This window comes from Glandiceps talaboti, chromosome 8 (assembly GCF_964340395.1).
Source record: "Glandiceps talaboti chromosome 8, keGlaTala1.1, whole genome shotgun sequence".
In the NCBI taxonomy this organism is placed as follows: domain Eukaryota; kingdom Metazoa; phylum Hemichordata; class Enteropneusta; family Spengelidae; genus Glandiceps; species Glandiceps talaboti.
This window is the reverse complement of record NC_135556.1, coordinates 19,415,316-19,439,301: the sequence shown is the minus strand read 5'-3', so window position 1 is coordinate 19,439,301 and position 23,986 is coordinate 19,415,316. Positions and strand designations below refer to the sequence as shown.

The 23,986-nt window shown below is 35.5% G+C and overlaps 1 protein-coding gene across 2 annotated transcripts; it reads left to right on the top strand.

Moving 5' to 3' along the window:
• The first annotated feature begins 47 nt into the window (after positions 1–47).
• Positions 48–23,653, top strand: LOC144438496 (phosphopentomutase-like). 2 transcript variants are annotated; one of them, XM_078127542.1, is made up of 16 exons: positions 48–409; positions 4,736–4,835; positions 5,342–5,409; positions 6,602–6,690; positions 7,244–7,328; positions 8,640–8,747; positions 11,658–11,827; positions 14,211–14,334; positions 14,877–15,144; positions 15,676–15,846; positions 16,469–16,598; positions 17,474–17,573; positions 17,798–17,884; positions 18,536–18,669; positions 19,146–19,172; positions 20,421–23,653. In XM_078127542.1, the coding sequence occupies exons 1-16, from the start codon at positions 299–301 to the stop codon at positions 20,521–20,523; spliced, it is 1,875 nt and encodes a 624-aa protein (XP_077983668.1). In that variant the 5' UTR covers positions 48–298; the 3' UTR covers positions 20,524–23,653. The 2 variants fall into 2 exon arrangements, with proteins under 2 accessions (XP_077983668.1, XP_077983669.1); XM_078127543.1 differs by lacking the exon at positions 19,146–19,172.
• Positions 23,654–23,986: the final 333 nt, after the last annotated feature.

The following is a 23,986-nucleotide window of genomic DNA, read 5'->3' as shown; positions in this document are numbered from 1 at the left end:
CGGCACCCACCATAGAGGGCAAATTTCATGCTAACTGCAACAACAACAAGGTGACTCGCTGCATACACACAGTCTCTGCAGTCGGGGGACGACTAATGCGTGATACGATGGCAGCCATGCTCTATCAACGTGTATGATTTTAAGCAAACATTGGCCCGGCGCCCGTGCATGTCGAAATTGAAGTATTAACACGCGATTGTTGTGAAATTCGGTTGTAAGTTACATCATACATGATCATAAATACGCATATTTTTCTCGGACACGGTAAAAAGCTTGCAAACATCGACAAAGCAACAACATGAATAGTGATGGAGGAACAGATGATAATTTGGTACAAGAAATGACCCAGATTGACACAGGATGTGTAAATTTGGACAAGAAAGTTCGACAGTGGTTGGAATGGGATAAGGTTGGTAGAATGCATAGCTTGCATGGAACTTGAAAATAATTTTTCAGCCTTCATGCAGATGCAGCCCGAGCCCGTACTGAATTTTATTGCGTAATCGCGAACAACTAATAACAATGGCCGAATAACAATATATGTAGTATACTCGATCCTCACATGCTACTGGAGGTCACAGACATTGTTCGTCTGCTTTTGAAGTTGTGTAACCACTCGCTACATCATAATTACGCACCCATACATAGCAGAAACGGACAGAAATTTTCATTGTGGAGATTTGTCAATAACTGTAACTGAGCCAGTTTCTGAGATTCACCACATTTCAATATTGTTATTTCTTGTCCAAGAACGACGGATCTTTTAATCTAGGAGCTTACAAAAGGGTAGATGTATTATTACTCTGATGCTCAAATACAATATACAATAATAGTATACAAATCAATTAAACTGGTACCAAAGCTAGAAGTATACTAAGAAGTTATTGAGGTCAAGACACAAAGAAATCACAAACGTTAGAGAAACTGGTTAGCTACCCATCTTGTAAAATTCTGTATTCAGTTCAGTGTATATAATTTAGAAAACAGTGGGCAGCTGTGTGTGATTTAGTCCTGCTTGCAGACGGAGTAAGTCAGGACTCAATTCTGACATCGTCCCATCCAAGTCCCTACTTATTGCTGCAAGTAGGATATGTATAGTTTCATTGCCACAGCACAGGGCCCCTTCGCAGATACTATCAAAGTAATCCAAGTGGAACTTCAATTGTCTTGCAAGTAGACATGTACATTTATTGTATGTCAGTGCACTGGTACAAAAAGAACAAAACACCTTTGATTTTCATTGTGGAGATTTGTCAATAACTATGCAACTCAGCCAGTTTCTGAGATTCACCACATTTCAATTGTTATCATAGAAATGACAGAACATAGTTAATATACTAAGACCCTTGTAGCACTTCTTAGCAGTGTGGCTGTAGCACTTCTTAGCAGTGTGGCCATGATCTAGGGCCTTTGTATTGTAAATGACAATGCCAGTACTTTTAACAGTGAACTTTTGAACTAGCTAGGGTGACTTAGCACTTGTCATTCCACTTATCATTTTTTTTTAGGTCAGCTAGAAAACTTTTTCTTACCAAACTTTAATGCTAATCCAGTATGAGTTTTAATTTCAGGTTTTGACAGTTTGCAATAGATGTTGTACTCATAAACTATTTATAGACTTTTTGATAGTTATCTATGTTATCTACAGAGATACTGACCATTCACTATATGCGTGATCAACTCTGTGCCAAAGGTAATTTAAGGACATCCTGGCATGTGCCCAACTTTAACAAAAACTAAACTCAACTCTATTATGGAGATAAAGATATCCATAGATGTGTAGTTTATAGGGACAAGAGGAAAACAAATACAGTTGTAAACTATAATGTTATATGGAACAATTGAATGAATAATATTTGACATGTTCAGGTCATGAGGCATTGTCAAACTGTTTGTTTGCTGGCTTTATCATTAGGCAGCCTGAATAGAAAAAAACTGTTTCCTGCTTTTACCACGAAGTAGTCTGAAGAGACAACATTTTTGCTGGCATTACAGCAGATTTCAAAATACCTTTCAGCGACTCTGTTTGATACAGTCACATGAGAAACTATGTGTGCTACACTTTAAGATAGCAAGATTGAAGGAATAACGTTTCTTGCTACATTTTCTCTAAATGAAAAGAACTAAAGTGTCACCATGTAGATGTCAAAACATTGGTGACTGCATGTCTGCATCTTGTCGAAGTACATTGGTTAATTGGTTTAAATGGTTTATTTATTCAGATTAAATGTAGCAATAAATTGCGATCTTGCTGTTAAAGTGTAGCATGTGCACTAATTGATTTCTGCATGGTTGTAACAAAAAGAGCTGCTGAATGGTATTTTGAAATTAGCTGTACCACTAGGCAGCCTAAACAGACTTAATGTTCCTTGCAGGATGTAATACATTTGTAGTCTTGGTCATGTGACAACTGTTTATATAATATTATATGAACATATGATGTGCCAACTAGATTAACATATTTAAGGAACCCAACAGCAGCATACAAGTAGTAAAATATCAGCCAGTCTGTTTGAACGTGTGTGTGTGTGTGTGTGTGTGTGTGTGTGTGTGTGTGTGTGTGTGTGTGTGTGTGTGTGTGTGTGTGTGTGCATGTGTGCGTGCGTGCGTACGTGGGTGCGTGCATGTGTATGATCTCAAACATCATAAGAGTTGAACATCATTGTATATAAGTATTTTGTCAAAACACAGTTGGTCGATATAAACTAAAGACTAAACTAAAAAGAAAATACATGATGAAATGATGTGATGCTGTCTGCAGTCATACTTTGTGCCACTGTCACAAATTGTATCTATTGTCAAAACAACATGTGCACAATACATGGTAATATGATGAAATATGCAAATAAATAGAATGAATGGTTATAACTTATAATATTTAGCCAAATATACAATGACAGATACTGATAAGATAGCTATGGCTTGACATAGATATATGTACTTTGAAAGAAAGATTAACAAAAAGCTTGACACCAGTTGCAGCTGCAGTCTCATGTTAACTAAATCATTAAGTATGCAAATGATTAGCAACAGATTGTCAAGTGATATTTGCCAAAGTATACTCAGATGTCTATACACTAAACTCATAAGTTATCATCAGATCATTACAATAATCTAATGTACTTCATTTAGTTAGAAGACAACAGACACTCAGTGGCTGTCAAAGATTTTCGAGAAATATTAGATTGTCAATTTACCCAAAATTGAAATTAAGCATATTTTTTTTTTCAAAAGTAGAATAAAGTTATATATACATCTAATGTAAACAACAACAAACTTGTAAACGTGAATTTATTTAAATAAACCATAACTTGACACAGATATGAAGTGGGCCATATAATGTTAAGTTGTGTAATGCCTTGAAGCTCTTTGAGTGCCCCGTGTTTGTCCTGAGTGACAGCTTGTCAGAGGCCCCTGTTATCTTGTATGCCAGGAATGCTCATCAATAATGCTGTATAGAAGTTTAGTACTGTTTGCATGTAGATATAGTATAGTGTTATTTGTTGTGCAACTGTTGCATGTATTCTCATAAGAAGTAAATTAAAAATTTAATTTTTGGGCTATTTGTTTTGCAACTGTTGCATATTATATTCTCACAAGTGGCAATTTAGAAATGTGAGAAAAAGACTTCATTTTATGTAGCCCAAAGCTCAATTTTAGCTGCTGAAGTGGAAGGTTAAGATACACCAGGTGTCTGTCTGTCTGTCTGTCTGTCTGTCTGTCTGTCTGTCTGTCTGTCTGTCTGTCTGTCTGTCTGTCTGTCTGTCTGTCTGTCTGTCTGTCTGCCTGCCTGTCTGCCTGCCTGTCTGTCTGTCTGTTTGTCTCTGTCTGTCTGTCTGTCTGTCTGTCTGTCTGTCTGTCTGTCTGTCTGTCTGTCTGTCTGTCTGTCTGTCTGTCTGTGTCTGTCTGTCTGTCTGTCTGTCTGTCTGTCTGTTGTCTGACTGGCTGTTTGTCTGTCCATCCACAACTCTTATAAATGTGTCATCAACATCTCAACAATCCATGGCTGGGTTGAATTGGAGTTGAATATGAATAAATTCTGTACTGCTAGTTTGATCAGTATTTCAAGCATTGTATTTAGACAAACTTCAAATAGTACTGAGTTGCAATAGTATACTGTAGGCAATCTAATGGCAATCTACGAAGACAGCAATTGGTGGATTTAATAAGTTATAAGTGAGGAGAAAATTAATGGTAATACTACCATAGGTGATCATGAAAGAGTGTATGTCCGGGGGGGGGGGGGGGGGGGGGGGGGGGGTTGAAAATTTTGATGGTCTAAAGGGAAGGGGGATTTGAAATATGTTGGTCATGAAATGCTTTTGATTTGTGACTAATTGAACCAATTTAGCCTTACAGTCAGTTAATCAGCACATTTGCAATGTACACTTCATTTACCTTATCACCTGTATTTGATTATGAGGCAGGTGATAGCAAAGAAAATGTCTGCTCTGTGTTTATCTAACTTATCTTTCTCTGTTTGTATATGTATTTCAGGACAAGAACAAAAAAATATTAATATTTTTGGACACTTGATTTATGATAAAATATTGCTATTCACATTTGGCAGATTTTTTAGACTAAATCAAGTAAGACATAAAACAGCTTATTTTAGTACACTACTGATTATGCTTGTGAGATGTTGACAAAAATTGATGAGATTTTTGCATTCCCAATAATGTTATGACTACAACTTAGCAATTTTGTATGGCTTCTATTTTATGGTTTTCCTCAGAATGAAACAACAAGAAATGAGATCCATACTATGGTGCAGCAGAAGAATGTGGAAGAATTGAGGAAGAGACTAGAACACAGACTGACATTTGGCACAGCAGGTATGCTACTATGTTTACTTGGACTTTAGCTGCTTAATCGTAAAATCTGACTATTAGGCCAAAAAAATAGAGTTGTTCCGGATCACGATACAACATGAAATTTTGTCTAAAGTGTGATGATGGAATTAAGATTTTTGAAAAAAAAATTTTTTTTCTTGTTTCTTAACTTGTCAGCCAGTCTACCGTTTATGACAGTTACTTTCCTTTTTCTTTGCAGTATTTTAGACCTAGTGTTTTGTATGTCCATCACATTGTAAGGGAATACTATCATTTGGTACATCTCATAGAAATTATCGTTCTTCATATCGGCACACCAAATTCACTTTAATAACGGGCATGCTGAACTTGGAGTTCTAGTTTGTACAACTAATTAGTAACAAACTTATTTGTGTAAAGTTGAAATTGAATGTAAATAGTATACTAAGAATTGATAGGAAAGAATAGATACAATATTTGGAATATGACCACTACCGAGAATGTCTACCAGAATATCTGTCTGTTTGCAGGTCTTCGAGCTCCAATGGGGGCTGGGTACTCAAGAATGAATGACTTGACAGTGATACAAAGTACCCAGGTAAAGTACACGATGACATTTGTTTTAGAGTTTGACATGGATGTATGTGTGTTACTTATAGCGGGTATGAAATTCAAGTCACTTTTGTATTCATTTACTATATTACTGAATAGTTGGTATGGCATTACTTAATACTATCTCCCAACATCAATAGATATTAATATGATAGTGATATCAGTTGTCAGGGGTGTTATGTCTGTGTATTATACTGTTTGAATTCATACACTTCTGGCATCTGTAAAGAGTAAACCACTCGGTACCTGTGATAGCACTTTACCTCTTGCTAGAGTTTCAAAATGGAACAAGTTGAAGAAGTTTGACTTCCTTGCAATCTATTGTAAATGTATCGTGCTTAGAGTGGAAGTGGTGGTGTCGACCATGAAGACCATAGAACTTAGCTAATAACAACTTACCAACACTAACCTATGATATAATAATACCTTAGTTACAGTTAGTGTATTTTTAAGTGTAGAAATAAGTTTGACTGAAATGACTACTGAAATGATAGCAGTAGAAGTACGCAATACATGTGTAGAAATAAGTTTGACTGAAATGACTACTGAAATGATAGCAGTAGAAGTACGCAATACATGTGTAGAAATAAGTTTGACTGAAATGACTACTGAAATGATAGCAGTAGAAGTACGCAATACATGTGTAGAAATAAGTTTGACTGAAATGACTACTGAAATGATAGCAGTAGAAGTACGCAATACATGTGTAGAAATAAGTTTTACTGAAATGACTACTGAAATGATAGCAGTAGAAGTACGCAATACATGTGTAGAAATAAGTTTTACTGAACTTTTCCTTTAAGTTGATAGCAGTAATCAGTACAGATGTACTAAAGGTAGAAATAAGTCTGGCTGTCTTATAGTTTAGGTTAATAGCAGTAAGCAGTACAGATGTATTTAACTTAAGGCAGAACTGAGTCTGACTAGACTTTTCTTTAATTACATTGATAACAATAAGCAATAAAAAGTTTAAAGTTTGATAACAAAATGACAGGTTCGTAACTTTATTGAATGAAAATATTAATGATAATTTATTGGTCAATATAAAATGCAAGATTTGTTGAATGGTCGCCACAGAGCAGCACCTTATTATTAAAGCAGGTGGAAGCTGGAGTATGTGAAACCTGCAATGTTTGTTAGGGTCAGATACCTTTTATTTTTCATTTCTTCTTGTACAGGGTTTTCTGAGGCATTTGGAGTCCAGTTTTGATACTTTGAAAGAGAAGGGTGTTGTTATAGGTCATGATCACAGAATCAATAGTAAAAGGTAAGTGTATAATGAGTGTTTTTTTCCAGCAGATAAAGGTTTCATTCAGCAAATAGTAGTTATTTTTCACTTTATACATGTGCCAGTCAGCCAATAGTGTTGGTCATAGAGTAGTCTGTAAGGTACGCCGTGACGGTGCGCCCTCAACCATCGGCCAACCCCTAACACGAGAGGAGGCCGGTGAGGGCGAAACGTCACGACGTATCTTACAGTCTAGTCATAGAGAAGAGTGCAACTGTTTTTAATAATAAATAAAATCACTAACATTTCAACTAAAACTTATATATATATATATGAGCGATAATGATGACCTAGGAGTGTCTATATATGAGTAGTTAGCTTGTACAGGTCTATGAGTAGCTAGCTTGTACAGGTCTATGACTAGCTAGCTTGTACAGGTCTATGACTAGCTAGCTTGTACAGGCCTATAACTAACTAGCTTGTACAGGTCTATGAGTAGCTAGCTTGTATAGGTCTAAATATGAGTACATGCATATACCTCTGTGTATGATGAAAACAAAACAATGTTTCTTGATATCAATTGTGTTGACAGGTTTGCACACCTAGCAGCGTGTATTTGTCTTCATGCTGGAGTTCCAGTCTATCTTTTTTCCCAAATTGTCCCAACACCATTTGTGGTAAGTAATGATAATTATCTATCTTTTCCCCTCGCTACTCAATACAGCCAGCATACCATATTCAAAGAGACTCTCGGAGATGTGCCCAGTGTGGACACATGGAGAATAGTGATCACAAGAATTTTGCAACTTAGCAGTGTGAGAAACTAATTAGAAAATGTTCATTGTACTACGGGGTCTGTAAATCTGGAAAGTTACTGGCCTGAGAGCCAACCATGAGCTGAAATTTCCACATAATTTGTATAGTACATATTTACAAAAAAACATCTTTCATATTTCAAAGCAGTAAACTAGTTATATCAAATGGCTGTGTTTGCAACCATGACAGTTTTATATGGAACATTGATTGGAACTTGTGTGTATTTTTCATCATTCTTCTTTTACAATGAAAAGTCACTTTGTACTTTCTGAAGCATGCCTGAGCATCAGTTGTCATTGGCTGAATTCTGACATTATTGTCTCGTGAACTACTGCGTATGCATATGAAATCTATTTTCGTATGACTTTTATTTGTGTACTGCCAAGACTTGCTACAAACTCAAATGTGAAATGATGCAAGGATGTACATGTATCACTTTAGGTCATACTGTTATAATCTTCTCAATCAGATCTTTATTTAACAAATCTTTGTACAGTATCTTGTCACAAACAAATTGAGCTTTTGAAATGCAGTTAACATTAATAACAGCTTTACAGAGTTGTTTAATTTAATCATGTTGGGTCATTCGTTCAGTACAGGGGTCAAACCCCCTAGGGGATGGTACCAGTGGCCAGCTCTGATAAGGATATGTGGCCAATACAGCCAACCCCAGATCCCATTTTAAACCCATATCAAGACCATTACAGGTCTTTAGAAGATCAGTTTTAGACAATACATTATTTTGTAGTCGTTCCATACCTTACATGGAATTCTTGGTTCGCAAAATGTAGTTTTGTATTTTTTCCTCAGGAGATAACATTTTTGGGGCAGTTAACCACACAGTTATGATTTTGTAAAGCAATGGACAACATTTTAGACCAATCAAATTCAAAATTAATGCAGAGTGGACTCCGTTTTAGACTCTTCAGCCCCCCAAAACAGACCTCATTTTAGACCAAAGTGCTAGAATACACACTCCAAAGGGTGATACATATATGTATAGTCAGATAGAGGGGTGGGGGGGGGTGGTAGCCTCCCTGGAGTCAACCTAATTTTTGTCATATGAAAACAATGCCAGGCGATGCATTCTGTCTTGCTATGCCAAATTTTTAGGACACAGAGACTCCATTCAAGTGTCTACAAACTGACATGATTTGAAATTTTGTGTTCAGGCCTACGGTGTGCTGAAATATGGTTGTGCAGGAGGCATTATGGTCACTCCATCACACAATCCCAAGGAAGACAATGGCTACAAAGTTTTTTGGGATAATGGAGCCCAGGTTAGTTTGACAATTCTTTTGTCATTATGTACACACACAGGGAGACAGACAGTGAGACAGACAGACAGACAGACAGACACAGACATGCATGCACACATACACATGCAGTCATACACATAGCATAAACATACATGCTCTCTCTCTCTCTCTCTCTCTCTCTCTCTCTCTCTCTCTCTCTCTCTCTCTCTCTCTCTCTTTTCCTCCTACGCCTTCACAAATGTCATACACATGCTTGCACACACTCGTCACAATAAACTTTCAAACATACAACTCACCCACACACTACACAACACCAAATTTTCCAATAACAGTAATACCGTGTTGAACCATATAAAAAGCTTTATTACGGCAGGTAGGCATATTTAAATAAAATTAAAGTCTTTAGGTAAATTGGTAGAAAGAATTGGGTCATATAACCACACATAACAGCAGGTTAACAATAAAAATAGGTGATATGTCTCTATTTGTGACATCAATATTTGAAGAACAGTTCTGTGTATCTAAGTAAAAGTTAGTACACATATGGTTATGGTGAAAAATGCTCATTATATATTTGTATTATATATTTGTCCATAGACAGCTTTATTTCCGTATAATCGATCATTTTGCTGTCCACCATCAATGTCTTCAGAAACAATAGATGTAGTAAACAGGATAATATTCAACATCATATCTGATTTCAGATTTCCTTGACGCGTGCGAGTATAGTCAATAATATGTGCATCATACATAGAAAGGACAATGACAAGAATGAGTGTGTGTGTGGGTGGGTGGGGGGTGGGGTGGAGGTGTGTATGTGTGTGTGTGTGTATGTGTGGATGTATGTATGTATGTATGTATGTATGTATGTATGTATGTATGTATATATGTATGTATGTATGGATGGATGGATGGATGGGTGTGTGTGTGTATGTATGTATGTCTGTCTGTATTTATGTATGTATGTATGTATGTATGTATGTATGTATGTATGTATGTATGTATGTATGTATGTATGTATGTATGTATGTATGTATGTATGTATGTATGTATGTATGTATGTATGTATGTATGTATGTATGTATGTATGTATGTATGTATGTATGTATGTATGTATGTATGTATGTATGCTAGTATATTGGCACATACTTAAAAAATGAATGATTATGTAAAATCTGGTGACATTTAAAACAAATACTAGGAATGTCAGACCTCAAAATAGTCCACGGATATGACAGGAATGTGAATATAAATCAATACTGTATTGTAACATCTGTTTCAGAGATTAAATCAATTGACCCATCACACTCCTTTTGTACCTAGAACACTGCAACACATTGTGGAAAAAGGTTATTTCTCATACTCTTGTTGAAAAAGAAATGAATTGTTCATTGCACACTTTGGCTGTGAAGGATGTAATGTAGAACTCTTTTCTATTGACACATTTGTCATCATGTCTACTTGAGTTGATAAATGATTTCTTATTGTGGTAAAACTTATGTTCAGATTTTAATATTTGATACATTTTGATGAGTATTGTGATGTTCATTTAAAAATTAAATATTGTGGTTATATTTATTCACAATGAAGAATTGACATATATGGAGTTCACATTTTTTCTATCAATTTAATCATACACTGAATTAAAAAAGTAGGACTTCAGGACTAATATATACGAGGACTAGGCCTTTCCAAAATTTGCCATGGTGGCTCTCTACTTCCTGTCTATGTGTAATTTGGGGGTATACATGGTATAGGTTACTCGGTTAATCATAGAGCACTGCTGCTTTCCTCAATATATGAACAATACGAAAAACATCCCTGATTTACACTTCTATGGAATACCAAGGGACAAAGCTCTTAAGAAGCAGTGCTCTGAAGTGATAAAACCCCCAATTTGAGCGAGGGCGCTGTATTTTCAATTTCCTGTTTGCAGTCTGGAAGGCCTATTAAAGTATAGTTTGAACTATAAATGACACACATCGGTATACCAGATATACAATGACTATTAATACATAGCACAAAAGAACAAGCAGGACAAACATTAATACTATACAACAAAATATTTTTGATATTCCGAGAAATATAAATATGTAAGATAAAATGTAATAATGATAAATTATTGCATGATACATCATACTAAGAAAGGGGGATTAGAAATAGTTGACTAACAATGAATCGAGGCCAACCACACCCACAGAAATAGGTATGGACAGCAAAGAAGTGATAATAACGGGAAAATAAATTATCCACCCTCTAACCATATAATTGATATACTTTGTGGTATAAACAAATCGACTTTAAATGCTGTACAAGGCCAGAAAAAGGATTTCCAAAATATAGAGTTAAACTAAAGATGTTCATTTGCCGGCTCATGAATGTTCAATTGTGTGATTGTTTTGGCCAGCTGTAAGTTATTGTTTAGATTGTTCCAAGCCATGTCCTTCATAATGGTGTGTCATAGTATTATATTGTTTGTTCTTTATATATGATATAAGGAATAGAAACATAATTGAACGGTAAAGCTGTGGTTTCTTCTATTTCACTGATACTGAATACTAATGACCTAATTTGCATATTTTTTGAGAATAAAAGAATAGAGACTAACACAATTGAGCAGTAAAGTTATGAATTCCACTATTTCACTGATACTGAATACTAATGACCTAATGTGCATATTTTGTGAGAATAAAGGAATTCAGACACAAACAATATTGAACTGTAAAACTGTGGTTTCTACTGTTTCACTGGTTCTGAATACAGGATAGGAACACAGACACAAACACAAACACAATTGAACAGTTAAGTTATGAATTCTATTTACCTCAGTAAAGCACACAAAATTAGACACTGAAACTACTACCATAGTAACCATTAGTACAATGTGTTGAAAGTCAGAAACTAACTCTAATTATTTGATTTGATGAATAGATCATCCCTCCCCATGATACTGGCATTGCATCATGTATTGATAACAACCTTGCACCATGGACCACTTCATGGGATACTTCAATAGTTGAAACTAGTCCCCTATGCAAAGATCCATTTAATGAAGTACACACAGACTATTACAAAGACATCGTGAAACACTGCAGACACAGGTAAGTCAAACCAGTTTGTAATAATGATGATGAAAATATTAGTTTGTGTATAACACCTCTCCACACTGTGTTCAAAACAGTTATTACCCGAGGCATGTACCTATAATGGCAACACAGCCTTTTGTATACTTCCTCAACTCGCCAGGGAGCATACACAGTCCATCACAGCCACTTAATTAGCATTCACATAGCAACGTCTCTTCTACAAGGTCTCCATTTATGCACTTGTGTTGACTGGGGTACAACTGTTGTTCAAATCTTGCCCAAGGACTTTTGCCATTCAGAAACAAATGGCACATAGTTATAACCTGAATAACCCACAATTGTCTCTGATTTGTATGCTCAGACACTTAATAGCTCTTTTATTACAGGCAAATGTCACCCGTGTACAGGATGTTGTGAAAACATTTTAAAAGTGTAGCTGAATTGTTACTGATGAGTAACTTTCTTGAAAGCCATGCAGAATATTTACAATGAATATAAGGGAAATAATTGCACCTGTTATGACTCCGCTAAGGATATTGATTTTCCTGAATTGTAGAACAAATAAAGAAAGTTACATGTTCAAACTCTTTATACAGATCAACTACCCAAATTGAAGATTACTTGAGATTGAAAAGTATGTAATTCATAACATGTTTGATGTTTAGCTGTGAGGACATTTATTTGCAATATATGTAACTTTCTATTATGCTTATCATACATCATACTAATTTACAAACCTGCACACAAGATGCACACATAACCAGACACATCTTGTTTGGCAAAAGCAGGATGTGCTATATTGTCAGTAACTTGTCAGTCAAAACAAAGTGCCCCGCCTTTCTGTCTAAGCAGAAGGCAGATTCAATAGCAAGAAACTAGACAGCATGAAAGCTGCTATGACTATGTTGATCTCCTAACCAGTATAACATGAAAATAGATGTACCAAATCATAAAGAGGCTAACATCTGTGTCACATGTGAAATTCCTAAAGTCCTAAAAATGGGCGTGCAATGGGTAGATAGAGAATGAACTGGATGGACTGAAATAGGTAAATGTGCCGTGTAGGACAATAGGTCACGACCTCACAATAAAGATATACAACAAAGTGGCCACTAGAGGGCCCACTACCCACTGAAACTATAAGTCTGTCATGTTTCTGCTGTTGTACTAAATTTCACATACTTTGTTAGCTTCCTTTTATTATATAATTATTTAATTATAATTGTAATGCTTAACTTGTTCAGAAATCTGACTGATTTCATAAAATTGCTATCTCTTTATACCAAAAATCACTGATCAGAACCAATGGAAATGGATATTCAGAAACTCATCAGTAATAATTGTAGGGCCTGGGTTTGAAAAGTTACAAATGTTTTTACAAAACCCTGTACATGACGCTTGTGTGAATTGAATGAGTTAATGTCTGAACATACAAATCAGATAGTATTGTGGGATATTCAGCATACTCAGTATGCTGAATATCCCACAATACTATCTAACTGTGTGGTAGCAGTGAGTCTTGAACCAACGACTTGCCGATTCCCAGCCAATCAGTATAACCATTCAACCATCATGATGCCATATGACTTCTTTCTAAGTAACTTGTAAGTTGTCCATTGTGAAATTAAGCTTTTATTTTGGAATTATTAATTACTTGGTGAGAAATGAATGTTGGTAGAGTATTAGTAAGATTATGATTCTGTGATATGGTAATATCTCATTTAGTTTCCTATTAGTCATAGATACTGTGGCAAAATTGTCAGACGAATGGGAATGAGCTAGTCTTGAATTAATTATCATATCACACGCTGACACAGGCTATTATACCATGCATGAGCCAGGTTCAGCAACAAATATGGAATATATTTTCTGGTTGTTCTATGTCATGACAATGTGTGTCTATGTCATTGGTTCTGCTTTGTTCAAAATATGAGTCAAAACATTCAAAATTGCCATTACTTTCCCCCGATTTTTTTTCATATTACTGGCGATTGTAAAATTATATTATTCCCCAATATTTTTCGTCATTCAGCCAGAAAATACTCGTGACCTAAGGGTTGTCACTACTCATCTAGCAACTCATAGTGACAAGGACCCCTTAGGTCACTCATATTCTCCTTGGCTGAACAATGAAAAATATTGGGAAATAATGTCTAATTACAAGAATATCAAAAAAAAAACCTCTGCAGATCAATAGCATCAAATTAAGCCCACTTCTGCATAAGCTCTCCTACAGTCTTTCAGAATGTGTGGTTGCTACTGCTTGTAGGGTCTGACTGACAGTCATTCAGTAGTCTTGTCTCAAGACCATTTGACTCAGTAGACTGTTTACTTGCTATACCTATGTTTCCATTTGAACATTAAAGCTAAGATTAGTCTCCTCTCTGTTAATTAATAGATCACTTAATGAGAAATCTGCAGTCACGTTTACCTATACTGCTATGCATGGTGTTGGAACTCAATTTGCCGAAGAAGCTTTCAAAGTGTTTGGTTTCAAACCATTTGTCCCAGTTAAGGAGCAGGTACAAGTTCATTATTAAATCTTCATCAATGTCAAATTATTGATTATTCTAACAAGCTGCATTTATAAACTTTTTACTCAAGTGATAAAAACCACATTCCAGTATAATGTTGATGTCAGTGCATGTCTTCTTGTCACATCGTAATTGTCTTCTGACATTGTTAGAACAGTTGATTGCATGGTAGGGATTTCCTGAACATTTTTTGATACGTACGATAAATTACATCATCAGATTGTTTATGAGTTATATCTTAATAGTATAATACCAGGTTTAAGTTCAGTCAATTGCAAGTGGTGGTTGTATGTGCTTCAGTAAGTAGAATACTGTGAGTACCTTTTACATTCTAAATATACATCAAAAACTAAGCCAAAATATGTACATGTGCCCCTTTAAAGTCAGTGAAATCATTAATGTATAATAATACAATCTTCTAAGTCAAAGAAATGAAATTATAACTGGCATAAATAGATAAATTAAAAAAATTGAAACTAAAACTAGTCATCAATATTTGTTTCTTTGTTGTTCATTGGTTCACTTGACAGGTTGATCCAGACCCCTACTTTCCAACTGTTAAGTTTCCCAACCCTGAAGAAGGAAAAAGTGCCTTGAATCTGGCCATAGAGACAGCAAACAGAAATGATAGCACTGTAATCTTGGCAAATGATCCTGATGCTGATCGGTGTGCTGTGGCTGAAAAACAACCCAATGGCCAATGGAAGATCCTAACTGGTAATGAGACTGGAGCTTTGTTTGGATGGTGGGCACTACATACCTACAGAGAACAGTTTGGTAATGATGTAGATTTGTCAGGTACGTTTGGAACAGAAGTACTGATTGGTAGATAGTGTCATTGATATTTCAGGGTATGACAAAACTGGAGTTTGATTGGTTGATTAGTTAATAATATGTTTGATATGGATAAAACAAGAGTATTGATTGGTTGGCTGACAGTTATGTTGATATGGATAAAACAAGAGTATTGATTGGTTGTCTGTCAGAGATGCTGATATGTTTGGTATGGATGTAACAAGAGTATTGATTGGTTGGCAGGCATGGATGTTTGATATAAATAAATGGAGATAATGGGTTAGCAGGCAGTGGCAGTGATGTTGATATGTTTGATGTGGCTACAACAGAGGTGTTGATTGGTTGGCTGGCAGTGATGTGGATAAAACAAGATTATTGATTGGTTTGTTTGTTTGTTTGTTTGATTGGTTGGCTGGCATTGATGTTGGTATGCTTGATATGAATAAACAGAGGTATATGATGGATATGTAATGGCTGGCAGTGATGTAGAAATGTCATAAATCATCAGTCATGTACTGGATATTGTTGTTACAGATGTGTACATGGTAGCTAGTACAGTATCGTCTAAGATACTTCATTCGATTGCCAATGAAGAAGGTTTCAAGTTTGAGGAAACGCTGACAGGATTCAAATGGATGGCAAACAAGACAGTTGATTTGCAGAAAGAAGGCAAGCAGGTTTTGTTTGCGTTTGAAGAAGCCATAGGTAAGTTGGTTAGTTTGTGTAATTAAATGTTGTCAACAGAGAATTTGAAATAGTACTCAGAATGTGTATTCCACACTGACACCATAATATAATGCTTTGGCTGTCACAGTGTGGAATGGATGTCTAATGGAAATCTGAAACTATGATAGTCAGGAATAATTAATAATGACATACAGTATACTTCTGGGAATCCTGTTTGATATAAACTGAATTAAATTGTTGGCATGTATCCCAATAATCCTGACTGTCAGAGGATTTCAAACTTTTCAGACGTGTACAGTAAAATCACCATGGACTACCTACGTTCAACCCTTGGCTTTTTTATAGGTCTTTGATAGCAGAAAGCATGTATACCTTTTCCCCATATGTGCCATGTCACAGTTTGTGTGAGATCATTCAAAAGTTATTTACCCCGTTTAACTTTAGGACACAAAAAAATTGTCCTGTTTGAAAAATTATTCCAAATGAAGTAAGCTTGTATCCCATATTCCCGGTCAGCAGTTATTCCTGACTCGACTGTATAAGTGGATACTATATAGAAACCTGTTATTTGTACTGATAGATAATTTGTTGTAGGATGCTTATAAACTAACACAATGATGATTTTCCTTTTTGCTTATAGGATTTATGTATGGTACACAAGTACTTGACAAAGATGGTATCAGTGCTGCTGTAGTCTTGGCAGAAATGGCAACATACCTGGCATCAAATAATACAACATTGACTGAACAATTAGACCAGGTGTATTGCAAGTAAGTATGATTTACAGTGTTGTCAACTAAGTCTTCTTAGTAACACTTCATACCTCCATCTACTTCAATTCATATAACCAGTTGTAATGCAAAGTCATATGGTGAGTATGCATTCCTGTGAGCAGTGCCCCTCTTATGGAACAGTATACCACTTGAAGATCGTTCTTCCTCAACTGTCGAGATATTCAATAAGGACATCAAGACACATCTCTTTGCAAGAGCTTTCTCTAACTGTTTAGATTGCTCTACTTTCATCCTGTTCAGCGCCATAGAACAATATGTCATATTGGATTTTGGTGCTATACAAATTCTTTTGATTGATTGATTGATTGATTGATTGATTGATTGATTGATTGATTGATTGATTGATTGATTGATACAACTCTCTATCTTTCCCCCTAAGTCACTTGGGGCTTGGCCTTTTTATTACCATATATTAAATTATAAAATACTGAATGGTTTAATACATCTCATTCTTAGGTACAGTGTACTAGGCAGATTTTGTAAAATAACAATTACCTGTTATGATTTCAGGGAGATACATCGTTAGATTGGTCATTAATTACCAGTAGTTTAGATAGGAAAGCCAGTGTCAAATATCTATCAATTTGATGCATTCTTTAGTCTCAAAGTCAGAGTAGGTCATTTTAGTTGGTATTTGGTAGACATGCCAATGTAAGTAAAGGGTATGCAACGAGGTGTGTTAATCCCGAGTTGTATATCGTACTAATACCATGGCTACTTTTCTTATGATGACTTGATGATAATCAGTATACAACTGCATCCTGCAATCTTACTCAAACCAGGTCACATTGATTGTTTGTCAGGGGCAATGTGGTATTAGAAACATAAATGTTTGAATTGTGTTTTTGCAGGTATGGTTATCACTGCTCAGAAAACTCCTACTATTTATGCTATGATCCAGACACCATTGTCACCATGTTTAACAGAATGAGAAAGATGGAACAAGGCTCAGTAAGTTAAGTTAATATGTCAACACACACACACACACACACACACACACACACACACACACACACACACACACACACACACACACACACACACACACACACACACACACACACACTTTGCACATATATTAGTTAGTAATGGAAAAGAGTTATTTTACACACATCATAATACAGTTAATAACTTTGTTTTAGCACATTTATCAGTAATTGTCATTCTAATTTCAGTATGCAAGTCACATTGGTCCATATAAAATAATTAGCGTACGAGACCTCACCACTGGCTATGATAACACAAAGCCAGACAATAAAGCTGTAAGTAATATTTTCTTGTCACAGTGTACAATGTATTGTCATTTCTGCTACATATTGCCCACACTTTAAGAATGCTGAATGTAGACAAACCATAAAATAAATAGACTGTAAGATGCAATGTGATACTCTATCAGATCACATCTGTGTACTGAATAGGACAAAAGCAATCCCCACCACTATGCAACCAGTTCAAATATAGTTATGGTAAAAGGTGTAAAAATGACTATTAGTCACTTTATTATACATGCACTAACTGTAACTGGGTATTAACCAATGATTTAATATTCATTGAAAATTGTTAAATACCAATAATTAGAGATAAGTATGTCATAGACTATTGTATCTATGAGTAGAGTAGTAATAAGCTGTAATCATTATTAGGGGGGGTGGTGGGGGGTGGGGGGGGGTGCTGATTTTTGAGTGTGGATGGACCAGGACCCAAAGATCAATTTCATTGGATATTATGCACTATACTGTGTGTGCTGCTGCACAAATTTGTTTACCCACAGGGGATTGAATACATCTCATGGTGAACGATATTATGAGTACGTCATATATAACAAAACAGTTTCAAACACAATGTTCCAGTTGTAACTACAAGCACATCTTTTGAGTTTGTTCTTTGACCATGTCATATACTTTTATATTCAGGTGTTACCATCTAGTAAGTCCAGCCAAATGATCACATTTACCTTTGATAATGGCTGTGTTGCAACACTTCGTACAAGTGGAACGGAACCTAAAATCAAGTATTACACTGAGATCTGTGCCGATCCAAGCAAAACGTAAGTACACATACTTCATACCACATTCCACTTATGATGATGAATTTGTCTTTGCATGAAGTGATGCAGAGTTCACATTGGAAAGAAGATTTTGTTATACAAAAGGTGTACAAAAGAATTTTTCCTCTGACCTCTTGACATACCCCATGTGCAAATAAGCCAAATTCAACATTAGTGGTCAGAGCTTGAGTTAGATGACAGCTAGCTGATATAGACTGTAAGATAATGTTGTGTTGTTCAGCCCTATCACTGTATCAGGCTTCTGTGAGTGCTTGCTGATAGCATGGCACGAATGTTGTATCCTACAGACTAGCTGATGTAGTGACCACTACATGTACAACACACATTGTGTTTGTCATTGATTACACACATGTGTATCAGCTGACCATTGAACATACATTTTTCTTGTATTCTTCATCTTTCCTTTCCATGTCTGTCAAACTTACCTGTGTATCTGCATATGAATGTATTTATAGTGTACAAGAGTTCCACTGTACAGTGGGGTAAGATTGTACTATCATGTTGCACCTAGCAGTACTAGCTTGCAAACTAACTATATTTGCTGTCAGGGTGCTGGCTATATACAAAACATAAACAAAAAAACCTTCATGGTTCCAAGCATTGGACAACTTGATAGTGAAATATGATTACTTTGAATTGGTAGATTTGAAACAATTGCAACTATGGACCATGATCATGCACTGGTGTTAATTCTGTATTCTAACAAAGTGTTCTTAGCTGTTACTCATTGATATAAATGGAGTGTTCTTAACTCTCACTCACTGATGTAAATAAAGAGTTCTTAAATAATGGCTCTCAGTCATTGATGTATTAAATGAAGTGTTCTTAGCTCTCACTCCTTGATGTAAATTAAATTTACTTAACTCTCACTCACTGATGTAAATAAAGAGTTCTTAAGAGCTCTCACTCATTGATGTATTAAATGAAGTGTTCTTTGCTCTCACTCCTTGATGTAAATTAAATTTTCTTAAATCTCACTCAATTATTTACTTGAAGTGTTCTTAGCTCTCACTCATTGCTGTAAATGAAGTGTTCTTAGCTCTCACTCATTGCTGTAAATGAAGTGTTCTTAGCTCTCACTCATTGCTGTAAATGAAGTGTTCTTAGCTCTCACTCACTGATGTAAATAAAGTGTTCTTAACTCTCACTCATTGATGTAACGGAAGTGTAGTTAGCTCACATTCATTGATGTAAATGAAGTGTAGTTAGCACTCACTCATTGGTGTAAATGAAGTGTTCTTAGCTCTCACTCACTGATGTAAATAAAGTGTTCTTAACTCTCACTCATTGATGTAACGGAAGTGTAGTTAGCTCACATTCATTGATGTAAATGAAGTGTAGTTAGCACTCACTCATTGGTGTAAATGAAGTGTTCTTAGCTTGCACTCACTGATGTAAAGGAAGTGTAGCTGATGTAAAGGAAGTGTAGTTAGCTCGCACTCATTGATGTAAATGAAGTGTAGTTAGTGCCCACTCATTGATGTAAATGAAGTGTTCTTAGCTCTCACTCACTGATGTAAATAAAGTGTAGTTAGTGCTCATTCATTGGTGTAAATGAAGTGTTCTTAGCTGTCACTTATTGATGTACTTGAAGTATTCTTAACTCTCAATCATTCAAGTACCCTGTACTCTCAGCAACTGCAGGATACAATATAAAAAAGATCAAATGTATCAAATCTGATAGATTTATAATTGAAAATAATAATATACACACATTATTTTAATTGCAGAGATCGTGAAGCAATACGCAAAGAACTACATGACCTGGTTGAGAAAATGGTGGAAGAATTTCTTCAGCCAGAAGTAAACAATCTTGTTGCCAAATCCGATTAAAGTGTATCTCTACGCAAAGTGCCAGTCAGCAATCCAACTAGAGAATAAGAAATTTCAATTAAACGGGATCCTAGAAGAGAAGGGAAGAAAATATTGGTATAGCTTGTATTTGATATTTGTTACTCATTTACAGATACTAGTAAATATATTTGGAATGAAGATTATGATTTTAGTAAGTAAGAGTACAACTTGAACTAAATGTTATGGATTCTGGGATAGTGGTAATTTTTGTATCACAAGAAGCAACTTAGTACCATGATAAGTCAGATATAAAGGGAATTAGGAAATCAGAGAAAAGATTCTTATTTTGTTTTGTATGATATTGATAATCATAACATGATAGTAAATCATAACTTGTGTAAGGTGGGTGGGGGGAGGGGGAGGGGTGCTCATAAATCTGGTGACTCTTGAAACTCTACATTAAGTCACCTGCTTTATAATGATTCTTTTGTAGTAAAGACATTGATGTTACACAAAGGGCTGATTTACTATGCCGATATTAGACATGCCATAACTCATATGGAATTTTGAACTGAGCTAAAAACGATCATTTTACACCAAATTACATGCATTTTCCAGGCTGGCGTGTATGCGTCAGTTTGTTTGTTTTTTTGGTGCCGTTTTATCTTATTTGAGTTTGTTGGGTTAGTTATACCATTGTAGTAACAATGTGTTGATAGGTTTTTTCCAATAGGGAACTTGCAAACCCACCATGTTGAATGTTGCATCATGGGAAATGTGATAATAAATACTAACCAATTAGTATTGTAAACCATGCAGATACATTGTTTGTAACCGCAAATAATCAATTCATAGTCACCCTGACCATTGTGGGAGGTTAAATTTTGTCAGTAGCGCCAGATTAGGTATTAAAATAACCACAGATAATCCCATAGTCCTTTGCATCTGAGCATGCTCAGTCTGGATTGCAAGTTCCCTATTGATTGTAGTTTTGTATGTAGCATAACAGATGTCTGTGGACAGCAAAACACTGTGGACAGCAAAACATGAGCAAAACATACAACAATTTACAGACTGTAGACGTATATGGCCAGCTAAACATATCAGTATAGGATAGTGTACAAGTATTGTAGACAGACTTTATCTAGAGACCACGTACTGTGAACTGTGCATAATTTGAGAAATAATAAGTGACTGCTAATCCTTGATGTGGACAGCCTGCCATCTTATTTGTTATGTTGCCAAATTTATATGTCTGGAACTGTACGCTTGCAGTTCTAAGCTGCTTTGTCACTCATACACTCAAACAATAGCCCCCGATGGGCACATTACATGGAGGATGGGGAGGGGCTATGGGAATGACTCATTTCAACCAAACTGGACACAAGTGTCAAACAATATCAGGTACATATGCATGTCACTTATTTTTGCAGTAGCCATATCTGTCATAAAAATTAATGTTTCCAACCATAACTGAAGAATAAATACCAGACTTCATTCAAGTGTCTACACCTATGTTTATAGAAATCAGACACTAACCTTTGCCCTTGGCCTACATCTTCAAGGTCAAATAGCAAATTGCTCAATGAACATTGGAGATTTTCTAAGACAATTATGGCCCCTATTACAGGATGCTGTTTTCAAATGATAATTCAACTATGTTGTCAAGTTTGCACCTACCATCTACAAGGCAATGACAAAAATGCCCATGAAAACGCAATGATTTGAAAATGCTGCTGAAAGTGGATCATTTTGAAAATGCTACATTGTCATTTGAAAATGGAGTCTGTGTAACGGGCACAAATGGACAGACATAAAAAAAAAAAGACTGAAAATGCAACTGTTTGAAAACGCACATATTTGACCTCAGGAATAACCCCATACTTTATACATGCACTTAAAACTATGCAACAGCATCGTTTTGGAGTTGTTGTGTCTTCAGTGTTTCCAAGTAAATAGTCAAAAATGATTGTTGACCTATCGCATAAACACTTTACATGTAAAATGAAAATGAAACTGCTTTTTAGCATTTTTATTTGAAAAATGTCGTGTAAACACATCCCAAGTATGGCAACTGTTCATTTGTGGATCTGTGTGGTTAAAATAGCTACTGTTAAGAGTATAGGTATTGTATAGTGTACATAATGGTTGGGGAGGGGAATGGAGGGGAGGGGGGTGAGGGACTTTCATAATACATTTATGACTTTTTATAGAAATGTTTAGGACTACTTTCGAAATAAAGGTATAGGTGAAGCGGAGAAATAAGTAATGATGTGTTTATTGGTTTGGGTATTAACTCACAGATTAGGTATCATCTACTGTGATTTGTAAATGAATTGTATTTTAATCTATGCCTCAATGACAATTTTTGACGATACAATAGATCTTATTGACTAAATACGCACACAGAAATGGGAATTCCCTAATTTGCCAAGATTTGTATTTATTACAAAGTGTATCAGAAAAGTGTCAATTCTTTCAGGTTATTCATGTACTGGTATTGTTTTTTTTCATCAAGGCAGCAAACATGACATTTTCCTGTTATTGGCAACTACCTTGTGAGATTATTTGTAGTAGAGATGAACTATTTATTTCACACACATATATACATACAACCAGTATTCCTATACATACTACAGTCTTGCCATTTTCAACAAACAGTTACACCCCACCAAAAAATGTGAAAGATATAACAAAATGCACATTTCCTCATTTTACAGTTCTACAGTATTAGCAGTAAACCCCTGGTTTCTGTACATACATGTATGAAAGCATATGCCAATGTACCTATATACACTTCCAACGTTATGGTACCATTTTCACTTTTGCCAATATACTGAGTCTGTGAGACAATGGTATGTAATATTTTGTTAAAACAAGCAGAATTCCACCCATGCCAGAAATAGGTTATGTTATATTGATTTCATAAACCCTATTCTTTACACTGCTATGGTAGCATTATGTAAAGAACATACTGACTTCAAGATAACTTATATGGTTTATTTACTATTAATTAATCTTCTTCATACAAGACCGTTAATGAATAAGAAATGTTGTCAAATAACTCCCGACTTGATTTGCAAATAGAGTGTATAATGTTATATTTTGAAATGTATATTTTTAGGAGTATATGGAGATACAGGTGATGGTGTGCCTTCTGGTAATAAACTCTTGGTTTTTCTTTGGTTTCACAAATTTCTTGTCATCTGGTGTGATGTCATATGTTGTTGTACGAACTGAGGACAAAAATGAGTATCTGTGGTAAATAGATTACCAGTGGTGATAGCCACCAGTACCATAGATTACCAGTGGTGATAGCCACCAGTACCATAAATTACTATGGTCTCATTGAAACTCTATGGTCACTTTGGCTTGGTAGTAAAATACATCATGCCGCCTAATTGAAACTCTATAGTCACTCTGGTTTTGTAGTAAAAAACCTTGTGCTGTCTACTTGAAACTCTATAGTCACTCTGGTTTGGTTGTAATTGAAACTCTATAG